This window comes from Trichomycterus rosablanca, chromosome 26 (genome assembly GCF_030014385.1).
Source record: "Trichomycterus rosablanca isolate fTriRos1 chromosome 26, fTriRos1.hap1, whole genome shotgun sequence".
Taxonomy (NCBI): Eukaryota; Metazoa; Chordata; class Actinopteri; order Siluriformes; family Trichomycteridae; genus Trichomycterus; species Trichomycterus rosablanca.
In genome coordinates, this window is record NC_086013.1 from 1,287,575 (window position 1) to 1,302,322 (window position 14,748).

General features: G+C 44.6%; 2 protein-coding genes and 1 gene segment (V, D, J or C); all 3 read right to left on the bottom strand.

The window, feature by feature from the left end:
- Positions 1–435: 435 nt before the first annotated feature.
- On the bottom strand, positions 436–3,564 carry LOC134303680 (uncharacterized). The gene is made up of 4 exons (XM_062989155.1): positions 3,510–3,564; positions 3,275–3,416; positions 867–994; positions 436–773 (listed from the first exon to the last, which is right to left on the bottom strand). Exons 1-4 carry the CDS (start codon positions 3,547–3,549, stop codon positions 436–438), a joined length of 648 nt encoding a protein of 215 aa, XP_062845225.1. The 5' UTR covers positions 3,550–3,564.
- A 1,276-nt stretch (positions 3,565–4,840) lies between these two features.
- Positions 4,841–10,263, bottom strand: LOC134303681 (uncharacterized). The gene is made up of 4 exons (XM_062989156.1): positions 10,145–10,263; positions 9,907–10,051; positions 5,269–5,396; positions 4,841–5,175 (listed from the first exon to the last, which is right to left on the bottom strand). The coding sequence occupies exons 1-4, from the start codon at positions 10,182–10,184 to the stop codon at positions 4,841–4,843; spliced, it is 648 nt and encodes a 215-aa protein (XP_062845226.1). The 5' UTR covers positions 10,185–10,263.
- A 296-nt stretch (positions 10,264–10,559) lies between these two features.
- On the bottom strand, positions 10,560–14,281 carry LOC134303213 (immunoglobulin kappa variable 1D-13-like). The segment is given in 4 exon segments: positions 10,560–11,397; positions 11,491–11,618; positions 14,004–14,148; positions 14,242–14,281. Coding segments are annotated over 4 exon segments (651 nt in total).
- Between the last annotated feature and the right edge of the window lie 467 nt (positions 14,282–14,748).

Consider the following 14,748-nt stretch of genomic DNA (forward strand, 5'->3'; position numbering starts at 1 on the left):
GGACTGTATGTCCTTTCTGTTGTCCTTTATTAAACTGGTGCCCCAAAGTTGGAAGCATATCATTCCACTTTCAGGTCAATAATGAAGAAGTTTGAATCTACTGGTGATATTAAGAACTCATATGGAAGTGGACGTTTGTCTTTATTGACCACACACACACAGACAGGAGGACGGTTCGAGTGGCCAAAGACTCTTTACATTTGTCAGGTCTCAGGATTAGAAAGTCACCAGAACTACAATTAGATGCTTCCATAAACAGAAGATGTTTGGGAAAGATCACACTGGATCTCAGTTGTGGTGAAATTCTGCTTCATCTACGCTGATTTTTATTTAACCCTCCAGTGGTTTAGTCTTCAGCTTCTTGTTGTTTGTGTTGGTGTGTGAAAGCAGAAGTGAGAGTGGTGAGCAGTGAGGAGGTTTTTGTCATGATCTCAATCACTGTGATACCCACTCATTAACAGAGTCATCCCATGTGTTACAGTAATACACTGCAGAATCTCCGACCTCCATGTTATTGATTATTAGAGTGTAATCAGACTTGGACGAGTGTGTGGATGTGAATTTAGGAGACGAGAAACCAGATCCATAATTAGGAGAGCCCCAGCCATGATAATTACTTAGCACATACTGAGGAGCTTCTCCTGGAACCTGCTTGTACCAATATGCAGCACTATCAGTAGCAGTTCCCAGGTTACAGTACATGGTGATCTTTTCTCCTTTCTTCACTGTGAGAACAGGAGGCTTCTGGGTCACCAGGGTCACACCGCTGACACCTGAAAAATAAAAGCAGTGTGGGTGTGGCGAGGGTTCACGTTTACACGAGATGGATGTGAGAGGTGAGCGAGTGCAGCGCTGTGAGAGCTTACATGAGAGAGCGGCGAGGAGAGAGCAGAGAGCCGGCAGCATCTCGGAGGCGGCTGATGAGACTCTGGTGCTGAGAGAAGAGACGAGGAGCTCGAGGAGCAGATGAAGGAGGAGAGGCGGAGGGGACGAGCTATAAGGGAGTCGGGAGGAGGAGGAGGAGACGCTTGACTGGCCACGCCTGAGCTCTCGTCTCTCTGAGCTTCTTTACTGTTCGTGGAAAATTTCTGCTGCTGGTTCAGAACCGTTAAGTGGTTCCACCACGGTACCATTAGAACTTCAGTTCATATTTGTTCTGCTGCTTTAACTCAGTACGTCTGAGCAAAGCTAACAGTTTGTTTAATGAGATCTTGTTCTGGCTTTGATGATTGGTGGACAGTAAAAAGTGACAAGTAAATCAAACTTTTTAAAGCACTGAGGGGTTTTTAACCAATATTTTAACCTGTCGTGTTGATTAAATGTTCAGTATCTCACCAGTTAAAGTACTAGACCTGTAATCAGAAGGTTGTTGGTTCAAGCAAGCCTGGTCCCAAGCCCAGAAATAAACATGCATCAGGATAATAATAATAAAATAATAATAAAATATCAGTAATTTACTGATCAGCCTGTGAGCAGAATAATGAGATTTCTGACAGTGATTCTGTTCGAGGTCCCTGCATGAGTCTCTGTAAGAATCTGTGAGCTAGTGTTTAGGAACGTTTGGTGACTGCACATGTGTACGAGGGGACGGGTGCTAGTCTGCAGCCCTGCTTGGCTACTATGTGGAGAAGGATCCAGAGGATCCTCAGATCTGGGAACACTTTCATTCCACTGGTCAGATTTCGAGGGTTTCAATGATTTTTTAATGCTGTGACTGGATGACTGGGATGTTTACTTCTTTATAAAGGAAATAAATTGTTTTTGGTGCTAAACAGTGTTTTATATCGTTACATGATGTGGCAACATGGTCTTCTAGTGATCATATGATCGAGTGCTGGTGGCTCCTCTGCACCTCGAAGCTCCTGAAGCTTTTAGTTGTTTGTGTTTGTGTGTGTAAGCAGAAGTGAGAGTGGTGAGCAGTGAGAAGGTTTTTGTCATGATCTCAATCACTGTGATACGTTCTCTTTAGTAGAGTCGTCCCACGTCTCACAGTAATACACTGCAGAGTCACTGACTTCCACGTTATTGATTATTAACTGGTAATCAATTTTTGAAGAAGCTTTAGATGTGAAGCGTGAGGATGAAAAATGATCTCCATATTTATCAGGAGCGTCGTGAGAATGATAAAATCTCAACACAAACTGTGGAGTTTCAGATGGAATCTGTTTGTACCAGGAGACGTAGTTGCCTTCGTCTTTTTCGATGTTACACTCCAGAGTGACGCTTTTCCCCTTTTGTTCTGTTAGAACCGAGGGTTTCTGTGTCACCGCTTTGTGGAAACTGACCACTAGAAGACAGAAGGACATCAGACGGAGGTTATGAGCATCGGCGTCATTTTAAACAGAAGGATGAGAAATAATAAAGAAGATGAAGGAAAGCAGGAGAATATCTCTTACGTGTCAGGACGGCGAGGAGAGCGCAGACGCTCGGCAGCATGTTGGCAGAACGAGGGACAGAGCGAAGAACCGAGTGGAACCTGATGAGACCAAAGAGTGGAGGAACCTTCATAAAGGATCGGGGGAGGAACCTGGATCTGCCTTCAGCCAATCAGACGACAACAACTGAAAAAGGTGTGGTGCTTGTAAACAAAACCTTAAATTAAATACACACAAAATTATACATTATATGAGCAAAACTATGTGGACATTTGACCGTGAGCTTGTTGGACGTGCAGTTGCCTAAACACACTGATCTTATATACAGTTCTAACAGCTTCTGGATTTTGTAGCAGGATTTTGGAGTGTGTCTGAGGGACTGTATGTTCTTTCTGTTGTCCTTTATTAAACTGGTGCCCCAAAGTCGGAAGCATATCATTCCACTTCCAGGTCAATAATGGAGGAGTTTGAATCTACTGGTGATGTTAAGAACTCACTGGAAGTGGACGTTTGTCTTTATTGACCACACACACAGACAGGAGGACGGTTCAAGTGGCCAAAGACTCTGTAGAGGTGGAATTCTGCTTTATTTACACTGATTTTTATTAAAAAACTGTTTGGTCTTCAGCTTCTTGCTGTTTGTGTTGGTGTGTGAAAGCAGAAGTGAGAGTGGTGAGCAGTGAGGAGGTTTTTGTCATGATCTCAATCACTGTGATACCCACCCTTTAACAGAGCTGTCCCATGTGTGACAGTAATACACTGCAGAGTCACTGACCTCCACGTTATTGATTATTAGAGTGTAATCAGATCCGGACGAGTGTGTGGATGTAAATTTAGGAGCCGAGAAACCAGATCCATACTCAGGAGAGCCCCAGGTATGATAATGTCTTAACACATACTGAGGAGTTTCTCCTGGAACCTGCTTGTACCATCGAGCATCGTTAGTAACAGTTCCCAGGTTACAGTACATGGTGATCTTTTCTCCTTTCTTCGGCGTGAGAACAGGAGGCTTCTGGGTCACCACGGTCACACCGCTGACACCTGAAAAATAAAAGCAGTGTGGGTGTGGCGAGGGTTCACGTTTACACGAGATGGATGTGAGAGGTGAGCGAGTGCAGCGCTGTGAGAGCTTACATGAGAGAGCGGCGAGGAGAGAGCAGAGAGCCGGCAGCATCTCGGAGGCGGCTGATGGGACTCTGGTGCTGAGAGAAGAGACGAGGAGCTCGAGGAGCAGATGAAGGAGGAGAGGCGGAGGGGACGAGCTATAAGAGAGTCGGGAGGAGGAGGAGGGAGGAGGAGGAGACGCTTGACTGGCCACGCCTGAGCTCTCGTCTCTCTTAGCTTCTTCACTGTTCATGGAAAATTTCTGCTGCTGGTTCAGAACCGTTAAGTGGTTCCACCACGGTACCATTAGAACTTCGGTTCATATTTGTTCTGCTGCTTTAACTCAGTACGTCTGAGCAAAGCTAACAGTTTGTTTAATGAGATCTTGTTCTGGCTTTGATGATTGGTGGACAGTAAGAAGTGACGAGGAAATCAAACTTTTTAAAGCACTGAGGGGTTTTTAACCAATATTTTAATCTGTTGTGTTGATTAAATGTTCTGTATCTCAGCAGTTAAAGTACTAGACTTGTAATCAGAAGGTTGTTGGTTTAAGCCTTTAGATAAAGGCATCTGCTAAATCAGGGGTCATCAAACTACGGCCCGCTGCTTTAATTTGACCGGCCCCTTTAACCACAGCAGCAATACATGTTGTCTGGCCACTGTTCATCTTCGAACTCACAGTATTATAACGGGGAAAAAATTAACAGAGGAAAATTGGCCACCCGGAGTCTCAGTAGATTATACGGCATCGATCCAACGGTTTGAGGACCCCTGTGCTAAATGCTTCTGTTGGCCAAACCTAATCTAGCAGCTTCAAGTTCCTCTAATAATTCCATGTTTACTCTCTATAAATACAGTTTTAGTCATGTGATTATCTCCAGATGCAGAATAACAGTATCTGACTGGGAGCACTGGTGACACAGCTGTAAAATACACTAGCACACTGCTGCTGAGGTCTGCTGATCTTATATACAGTTCTAACAGCTTCTGGATTTTGTAGCATGATTTTGTAGTGTTTCTGAGGGACTGTATGTCCTTTCTGTTGTCCTTTATTAAACTGGTGGCCCAAAGTCGGAAGCATATCATTCCACTTTAGGTCAATAATGGAGGAGTTTGAATCTACTGGTGATGTTAAGAACTCATCTGGAAGTGGACGTTTGTATTTACTGACCACACACACAAACAGGAGGACGGTTTGAGTGGCCAAAGACTCTGTAGTGGTGGTGGAATTCTGCTTAATCTACACTGATTTTTGTTTAACCCTCCAGTGGTTTGGTCTTCAGCTTTTAGTTGTTTGTATTGGTGTGTGAAAGCAGAAGTGAGAGTGGTGAGCAGTGAGGAGGTTTTTGTCATGATCTCAATCACTGTGATACGTGTTCATTAGCAGAGCTGTCCCTTGTAGTACAGTAATACACTGCAGAGTCACTGACCTCCACGTTATTGATTATTAGAGTGTAATCAGACTTGGACGAGTATGTGGATGTGAACTTAGGAGCAGAGAAACCAGATCTATACCTAGGAGAGCCCCAGGCATGATAATTATTTAACATAAACTGAGGAGCTTCTCCTGAAACCTGCTTGTACCATCGAGCATCATTAGTAACAGTTCCCAGGTTACAGTGCATGGTGATCTTTTCTCCTCCCTTCACCTGAAGAACAGGAGGATTCTGGGTCACCACGATCACACCGCTGACACCTGAAAAATAAAAGCAGTGTGGGTGTATCGAGGGTTCATGTTTACATGAGATGGATGTGAGAGGTGAGCGAGTGCAGCGCTGTGAGAGCTTACATGAGAGAGCGGCGAGAAGAGAGCAGAGAGCCGGCAGCATCTCGAAGGCGGCTGATAGGACTCTGGTGCTGAGAGAAGAGACGAGGAGCTCGAGGAGAAGATGGAGGAGGAGAGGCGGCGGGGACGAGCTATAAGGGAGTCGGGAGGAGGAGGAGGAGACGCTTGACTGGCCACGCCTGAGCTCTCGTCTCTCTGAGCTTCTTTACTGTTTGTGGAAAATTTCTGCTGCTGGTTCAGAACCATTAAGTGGTTCCACCACGGTACCATTAGAACTTCGGTTCATATTTGTTCTGCTGCTTTAACTCAGTACATCTGAGCAAAGCTAACAGTTTGTTTAATGAGATCTTGTTCTGGCTTTGATGATTGGTGGACAGTAAGAAGTGACGAGGAAATCAAACTTTTTAAAGCACTGAGGGGTTTTTAACCAATATTTTAACCTGTCGTGTTGATTAAATGTTCAGTATCTCAGCAGTTAAAGTACTAGACCTGTAATCAGAAGGTTGTTGGTTCAAGCTCTTAGATAAAGACATCTGCTTAATGCTCTTGCTGGCCAAACCTAATCTTGCAGGTTTAAGTTCCACTAATAATTCCATGTTTACTCTCTATAAATACAGTTTTTGTCATGTGATTATTTCCAGATGCAGAATAACAGTATCTGACTGGGTGCACTGGTGACACAGCTGTAAAATACACTAGCACACTGCTGCTGAGAAGTTTAAACAGCTTTTGGATTTCGTAGCAGGATTTTGGAGTGTGTCTGTGGGACTATGTTCTTTCTGTTGTCCTTTATTAAACTGGTGCCCGAAAGCATATCATTCCACTTTCAGGTCAATAATGGAGGAGTTTGAATCTACTGCTAATGTTAAGAACTCATCTGGAAGTGGACGTTTGTCTTCATTGACCACACACACAGACAGGAGGAGGATTCGAGTGACCAAAGACTCTTTACATTTGTCAGGTCTCAGGATTAGAAAGTCACCAGAACTACAATTAGATGCTAATTGTAGAGTACACTAGCACACTGCTGCTGAGATCTGAGTTTTCAGGGTTCAAATATCACCAGTTCTATCGACCGGTCAGGCATCCGCATGGACATGATGGGCTAGTGTCTGAGGAGAGGATGGCCGAAACAGTCAAGCCACTTGCTGGGAGTGCGCTATAAGTGCCGATTGACTGATCAGCCTGTGAGCAGAATAATGAGATTTCTGACAGCGATTCTGCTCGAGGTCCCTGCATGAGTGTCTGTAAGAATCTGCTAGCTTTTGATCAGAAACGTTTGGTGACTGCACATATGTACGAGGGGACGGGTGCTAGTCTGCAGCCCTGCTTGGTTACTGTGTGGAGAAGGATCCAGATGATCCTCAGATCTGGGAACATTCATTCCACTGGTCAGACTTCAGGGGTTTCAATGATTTTTTGATGCTGTGACTGGATGATTGTTGAATGTTTACTTCTTTATAAAGGAAATAAATTGTTTTTGGTGCTAAACAGTGTCCTATATCGTTAAGTGATGTGGTAAAATGGTCTCCTAGGGATCATATGATCAAGTGCTGGTGGCTCCTCTGTACCTCAAAGCTCCTGAAGCTTTTAGTTGTTTGTGTTGGTGTGTGAAAGCAGAAGTGCTAGTGGTGAGCAGTGAGGAGGTTTTTGTCATGATCTCAATCGCTGTGATACGTGCTCTTTAGCAGAGCTGTCCCACGTCTGACAGTAATACACTGCAGAATCTCCGACCTCCACGTTATTGATTATTAACTGGTAATCAATTTTTGAAGAAGCTTTAGATGTGAAGCGTGTGGATGAAAAATGATCTCCATATTTATCAGGAGCGCTGAGAGAATGATAAAATCTCAACACAAACTGTGGAGTTTCAGATGGAATCTGTTTGTACCAGTAGATGTACAGTGTATCACAAAAGTGAGTACACCCCTCACATTTCTGCAGATATTTAAGTATATCTTTTCATGGGACAACACTGACAAAATGACACTTTGACACAATGAAAAGTAGTCTGTGTGCAGCTTATATAACAGTGTAAATTTATTCTTCCCTCAAAATAACTCAATATACAGCCATTAATGTCTAAACCACCGGCAACAAAAGTGAGTACACCCCTTAGTGAAAGTTCCTGAAGTGTCAATATTTTGTGTGGCCACCATTATTTCCCAGAACTGCCTTAACTCTCCTGGGCATGGAGTTTACCAGAGCTTCACAGGTTGCCACTGGAATGCTTTTCCACTCCTCCATGACGACATCACGGAGCTGGCGGATATTCGAGACTTTGCACTCCTCCACCTTCCGCTTGAGGATGCCCCAAAGATGTTCTATTGGGTTTAGGTCTGGAGACATGCTTGGCCAGTCCATCACCTTTACCCTCAGCCTCTTCAATAAAGCAGTGGTCGTCTTAGAGGTGTGTTTGGGGTCATTATCATGCTGGAACACTGCCCTGCGACCCAGTTTCCGGAGGGAGGGGATCATGCTCTGCTTCAGTATTTCACAGTACATATTGGAGTTCATGTGTCCCTCAATGAAATGTAACTCCCCAACACCTGCTGCACTCATGCAGCCCCAGACCATGGCATTCCCACCACCATGCTTGACTGTAGGCATGACACACTTATCTTTGTACTCCTCACCTGATTGCCGCCACACATGCTTGAGACCATCTGAACCAAACAAATTAATCTTGGTCTCATCAGACCATAGGACATGGTTCCAGTAATCCATGTCCTTTGTTGACATGTCTTCAGCAAACTGTTTGCGGGCTTTCTTGTGTAGAGACTTCAGAAGAGGCTTCCTTCTGGGGTGACAGCCATGCAGACCAATTTGATGTAGTGTGCGGCGTATGGTCTGAGCACTGACAGGCTGACCCCCCACCTTTTCAATCTCTGCAGCAATGCTGACAGCACTCCTGCGCCTATCTTTCAAAGACAGCAGTTGGATGTGACGCTGAGCACGTGCACTCAGCTTCTTTGGACGACAAACGCGAGGTCTGTTTTGAGTGGACCCTGCTCTTTTAAAACGCTGGATGATCTTGGCCACTGTGCTGCAGCTCAGTTTCAGGGTGTTGGCAATCTTCTTGTAGCCTTGGCCATCTTCATGTAGCGCAACAATTCGTCTTTTAAGATCCTCAGCGAGTTCTTTGCCATGAGGTGCCATGTTGGAACTTTCAGTGACCAGTATGAGAGAGTGTGAGAGCTGTACTACTAAATTGAACACACCTGCTCCCTATGCACACCTGAGACCTAGTAACACTAACAAATCACATGACATTTTGGAGGGAAAATGACAAGCAGTGCTCAATTTGGACATTTAGGGGTGTAGTCTCTTAGGGGTGTACTCACTTTTGTTGCCAGTGGTTTAGACATTAATGGCTGTATATTGAGTTATTTTGAGAGAAGAATAAATTTACACTGTTATATAAGCTGCACACAGACTACTTTTCATTGTGTCAAAGTGTCATTTTGTCAGTGTTGTCCCATGAAAAGATATACTTAAATATCTGCAGAAATGTGAGGGGTGTACTCACTTTTGTGATACACTGTACTTATTTTCATCTTTTTCGATGTTACACTCCAGAGTGACGCTTTTCCCCTTTTGTTCTGTTAGAATCGAGGGTTTCTGTGTCACTGCTTTGTGGGAACTGACCACTAGAAGACAGAAGGACATCAGAGGGAGGTTATGAGCATCGGCGTCATTTTAAACAGAAGGATGAGAAATAATAAAGAAGATGAAGGAAAGCAGGAGCAGATCTCTTACGTGTCAGGACGGCGAGGAGAGCGCAGACGCTCGGCAGCATGTTGGCAGAGCGAGGGGCAGAGCGAAGAACCGAGTGGAACCTGATGAGACCAAAGAGTGGAGGAACCTTCATAAAGGATCAGGGAAGGAACCTGGATCTAATCAGCCAATCAGACGACAACAAGTGAAAAAGGTGTGGTGCTTGTAAACACACTAAAAATAAATATACACTAAATTATACATGATATGACCAAAACTATGTGGACATTTGACCGTGAGCTTGTTGGACGTGCAGTTGCCTAAACACACTGATCTTATATACAGTTCTAACAGCTTCTGGATTTTGTAGCAGGATTTTGGAGTGTGTCTGAGGGACTGTATGTCCTTTCTGTTGTCCTTTATTAAACTGGTGCCCCAAAGTCGGAAGCATATCATTCCACTTTCAGGTCAATAATGGAGGAGTTTGAATCTACTGGTGATGTTAAGAACTCACTGGAAGTGGACGTTTGTCTTTATTGACCACACACACAGACAGGAGGACGGTTCAAGTGGCCAAAGACTCTGTAGTGGTGGTGGAATTCTGCTTTATTTACGCTGATTTTTATTTAACCCTCCAGTGGTTTGGTCTTCAGCTTCTTGTTGTTTGAGTTGGTGTGTGAAAGCAGAAGTGAGAGTTGTGAGCAGTGAGGAGGTTTTTGTCATGATCTCAATCACTGTGATACGTGCTCTTTAGCAGAGCTGTCCCATGTGTGACAGTAATACACTGCAGAGTCACTGACCTCCACGTTATTGATTATTAGATTACAATCTGATAGAGTTGAACATGTTGATGTGAATTTAGGAGCCGAGAAACCAGATCCATACTCAATAGAGCTCCAGGTTTGCCGATTTTTTAACACAAACTGAGGAGCTTCTCCTGGAACCTGCTTGTACCATCGTGCACTACTGTCAGTAACAGTTCCCAGGTTACAGTACATGGTGATCTTTTCTCCTTTCTTCACCGTGAGAACAGGAGGCTTCTGGGTCACCACGGTCACACCGCTGACACCTGAAAAATAAAAGCAGCGTGGGTGTGGCGAGGGTTCACGTTTACACGAGATGGAGGTGAGAGGTGAGCGAGTGCAGCGCTGTGAGAGCTTACATGAGAGAGCGGCGAGGAGAGAGCAGAGAGCCGGCAGCATCTCGGAGGCGGCTGATGGGACTCTGGTGCTGAGAGAAGAGACGAGGAGCTCGAGGAGCAGATGAAGGACGAGAGGCGGCGGGGACGAGCTATAAGGGAGTCGGGAGGAGGAGGAGGGAGGAGGAGATGCTCGACTGAGTGAAAGTAAGTGAACCCGCCCTCAGGAGCGCGTTTACATGCAACGTTTTCTCGGTTTCTTTTTATTTGCTGGATTTAACATTTATGAAAAAACACTGAAGCTAATAAACAGTGCAGAAGTTTAATCACAGTACAGGATTTAACCAGGGAAGCGTCCAGACTTCAGCATAATATCGTATATCTAACATTTATACAACTGTACATAATAAATAAAAAAACAGCAAGAATAAAACCTGTGCGACCCATACATGATGCTGAGAAACCAGTATGTGCTTCCATCACCTCTAGACTGGACGTTTGCAGCGTGTCGCTATCTGACTGTCCAGCACGTTCTTTATTTTCAAGCTTGACATCAGCGGGTCTGATTCAGTTTGGATTTATGACTTCCTGCTTATGACTGTAAGGTTAAGTTGTTTAAGGGTTTTGTGGAGAGTCCAGTTAGGAGACCAGGACAGTCATCAATCACACTGGAAATAAAAGCCTGGACGAGTTTCTCCAGGTCTGGTTCAGTCAGGAAATCTCTGATCTTGTTGATGTTCTTAAGGTGATTAAATGCTGATTTAGTAACATGACTACTAAAACTGAGATCTGAGTCCACAGACACGCAGAGGTTACGAGCTCATTCTATTGGTCTGAGGGCTCTCAGATCCAGATGTGAAGCTTCTTGTTGTTTGTGTTGGTGTGTGAAAGCAGAAGTGAGAGTGGTGAGCAGTGAGGAGGTTTTTGTCATGATCTCAATCACTGTGATACCCACCCTTTAACAGAGCTGTCCCATGTCTTACAGTAATACACTGCAGAATCTCCAACCTCCACGTTATTGATTATTAGAGTGTAATCAGACTTGGACGAGTGTGTGGATGTGAATTTAGGAGCCGAGAAACCAGATCCATAACTAGGAGAGCTCCAGCTATGATAATTATGTAACAAATACTGAGGAGCTTCTCCTGGAACCTGCTTGTACCACCCAGAACCACTGTCAGTAACAGTTCCCAGGTTACAGTACATGGTGATCTTTTCTCCTTTCTTCACCGTGAGAACAGGAGGCTTCTGGGTCACCACGGTCACACCACTGACACCTGAAAAATAAAAGCAGTGTGGGTGTGGTGAGGGTTCACGTTTACACGAGATGGATGTGAGAGGTGAGCGAGTGCAGCGCTGTGAGAGCTTACATGAGAGAGCGGCGAGGAGAGAACAGAGAGCCGGCAGCATCTCGGAGGCGTCTGATGGGACTCTGGTGCTGAGAGAAGAGACGAGGAGCTCGAGGAGCAGATGAAGGAGGAGAGGCGGCGGGGACGAGCTATAAGAGAGTCGGGAGGAGGAGGAGGAGACGCTTGACTGGCCACGCCTGAGCTCTCGTCTCTCTGAGCTTCTTCACTGTTCATGGAAAATTTCTGCTGCTGGTTCAGAACCGTTAAGTGGTTCCACCACGGTACCATTAGAACTTCGGTTCATATTTGTTCTGCTGCTTTAACTCAGTACGTCTGAGCAAAGCTAACAGTTTGTTTAATGAGATCTTGTTCTGGCTTTGATGATTGGTGGACAGTAAAAAGTGACAAGTAAATCAAACTTTTTAAAGCACTGAGGGGTTTTTAACCAATATTTTAACCTGTCGTGTTGATTAAATGTTCAGTATCTCATCAGTTAAAGTACTAGACTTGTAATCAGAAGGTTGTTGGTTCAAGCAAGCCTGGTCCCAAGCCCAGAAATAAACATGCATCAGGATAATAATAATAAAATAATAATAAAATATCAGTAATTTACTGATCAGCCTGTGAGCAGAATAATGAGATTTCTGACAGTGATTCTGTTCGAGGTCCCTGCATGAGTCTCTGTAAGAATCTGTGAGCTAGTGTTTAGGAACGTTTGGTGCCTGCACATATGTACGAGGGGACGGGTGCTAGTCTGCAGCCCTGCTTGGTTACTGTGTGGAGAAGGATCCAGATGATCCTCAGATCTGGGAACATTTTAATTCCACTGGTCAGATTTCAGGGGTTTCAATGATTTTTTAATGCTGTGATTGGATGACTGTTGAATGTTTACTTCTTTATAAAGGAAATAAATTGTTTTTGGTGCTAAACAGTGTCCTATATCGTTACGTAATGTGGTAAAATGGTCTCCTAGTGATCATATGATCGAGTGCTGGTGGCTCCTCTGCACCTCGAAGCTCCTGAAGCTTTTAGTTGTTTGTGTTGGTGTGTAAAAGCAGAAGTGAGAGTGGTGAGCAGTGAGGAGGTTTTTGTCATGATCTCAATCACTGTGATACGTGCTCTTTAGCAGAGCTGTCCCACGTCTCACAGTAATACACTGCAGAGTCACTGACCTCCACGTTACTGATTATTAACTGGTAATAAATTTTTGAAGAAGCTTTAGATGTGAAGCGTGTGGATGAAAAATGATCTCCATATTTATCAGGAGCGCTGTGAGAATGATAAAATCTCAACACAAACTGTGGAGTTTCAGTTGGAATCTGTTTGTACCAGAGGACGTAGTAGCTTTCGTCTTTTTCGATGTTACACTCCAAAGTGACGCTTTTCCCCTTTTGTTCTGTTAGAACCGAGGGTTTCTGTGTCACCGCTTTGTGGGAACTGACCACTGGAAGACAGAAGGACATCAGACGGAGGTTATGAGCATCAGCGTCATTTTAAACAGAAGGATGAGAAATAATAAAGAAGATGAAGGAAAGCAGGAGCAGATCTCTTACGTGTCAGGACGGCGAGGAGAGCGCAGACGCTCGGCAGCATGTTGGCAGAACGAGGGACAGAGCGAAGAACCGAGTGGAACCTGATGAGCCCAAAGAGTGGAGGAACCTTCATAAAGGATCGGGGGAGGAACCTGGATCTGCCTTCAGCCAATCAGACGACAACAACTGAAAAAGGTGTGGTGCTTGTAAACAAAACCTTAAATTAAATACACACAAAATTATACATTATATGAGCAAAACTATGTGGACATTTGACCGTGAGCTTGTTGGACGTGCAGTTGCCTAAACACACTGATCTTATATACAGTTCTAACAGCTTCTGGATTTTGTAGCAGGATTTTGGAGTGTGTCTGAGGGACTGTATGTCCTTTCTGTTGTCCTTTATTAAACTGGTGGCCCAAAGTCGGAAGCATATCATTCCACTTCTAGGTCAATAATGGAGGAGTTTGAATCTACTGGTGATGTTAAGAACTCATCTGGAAGTGGACGTTTGTCTTTATTGACCACACACACAGACAGGAGGACGGTTCGAGTGGCCAAAGACTCTTTACATTTGTCAGGTCTCAGAATTATAAAGTCACCAGAACTACAATTAGATGCTTCCATAAACAGAAGATGTTTGGGAAAGATCACGCTGGATCTCAGTGGTGGTGAAATTCTGCTTCATTTACGCTGATTTTTATTTAACCCTCCAGTGGTTTGGTCTTCAGCCTCTCATAGTTTGTGTTGGTGTGTGAAAGCAGAAGTGAGAGTGGTGAGCAGTGAGGAGGTTTTTGTCACGATCTCAATCACTGTGATACGTGTTCTTTAGCAGAGCTGTCCCATGTGTGACAGTAATACACTGCAGAGTCTCCGACCTCCATGTTATTGATTATTAGAGTGTAATCAGACTGGGACGAGTGTGTGGATGTGAATTTAGGAGACGAGAAACCAGATCCATACTCAGGAGAGCTCATGCCATGATAATTTCTTAACACATACTGAAGAGCTTCTCCTGGAACCTGCTTGTACCATCGTGCAGCACTGCCAGTAACAGTTCCCAGGTTGCAGTACATGGTGATCTTTTCTCCTTTCTTCGGCGTGAAAACAGGAGGCTTCTGGGTCACCACGGTCACACCACTGACACCTGAAAAATAAAAGCAGTGTGGGTGTGGCGAGGGTTCACGTTTACACGAGATGGATGTGAGAGGTGAGCGAGTGCAGCGCTGTGAGAGCTTACATGAGAGAGCGGCGAGGAGAGAGCAGAGAGCCGGCAGCATCTCGGAGGCGTCTGATGAGACTCTGGTGCTGAGAGAAGAGACGAGGAGCTCGAGGAGCAGATGGAGGAGGAGAGGCGGCGGAGACGAGCTATAAGGGAGTCGGGAGGAGGGGGAGGAGACGCTTGACTGGCCACGCCTGAGCTCTCGTCTCTCTGAGCTTCTTTACTGTTCGTGGAAAATTTCTGCTGCTGGTTCAGAACCGTTAAGTGGTTCCACCACGGTACCATTAGAACTTCAGTTCATATTTGTTCTGCTGCTTTAACTCAGTACGTCTGAGCAAAGCTAACAGTTTGTTTAATGAGATCTTGTTCTGGCTTTGATGATTGGTGGACAGTAAGAAGTGACGAGGAAATCAAACTTTTTAAAGCACTGAGGGGTTTTTAATCAGTATTTTAACCTGTCGTGTTGATTAATTGTAGTGTTGCCTAAACACACTGATCTTATATACAGTTCTAACAGCTTCTGGA

Excerpts from the sequence above, each read along its gene's own strand:
- LOC134303680 (XM_062989155.1), bottom strand. The coding sequence starts at position 3,549 with ATGCTGCCGGCTCTCTGCTCTCTCCTCGCCGCTCTCTCAT. Across the intron at positions 3,417-3,509 it reads TCTCCTCGCCGCTCTCTCAT|GTGTCAGCGGTGTGACCGTG; the intron begins GTAAGCTCTCAC and ends TTTATTTTTCAG. Across the intron at positions 995-3,274 it reads GTTCCAGGAGAAACTCCTCA|CTCGTCCCCTCCGCCTCTCC; the intron begins GTATGTGTTAAG and ends ACTCCCTTATAG.
- LOC134303681 (XM_062989156.1), bottom strand. The coding sequence starts at position 10,184 with ATGCTGCCGGCTCTCTGCTCTCTCCTCGCCGCTCTCTCAT. Across the intron at positions 10,052-10,144 it reads TCTCCTCGCCGCTCTCTCAT|GTGTCAGCGGTGTGACCGTG; the intron begins GTAAGCTCTCAC and ends TTTATTTTTCAG. Across the intron at positions 5,397-9,906 it reads GTTCCAGGAGAAGCTCCTCA|CTCGTCCCCGCCGCCTCTCC; the intron begins GTTTGTGTTAAA and ends ACTCCCTTATAG.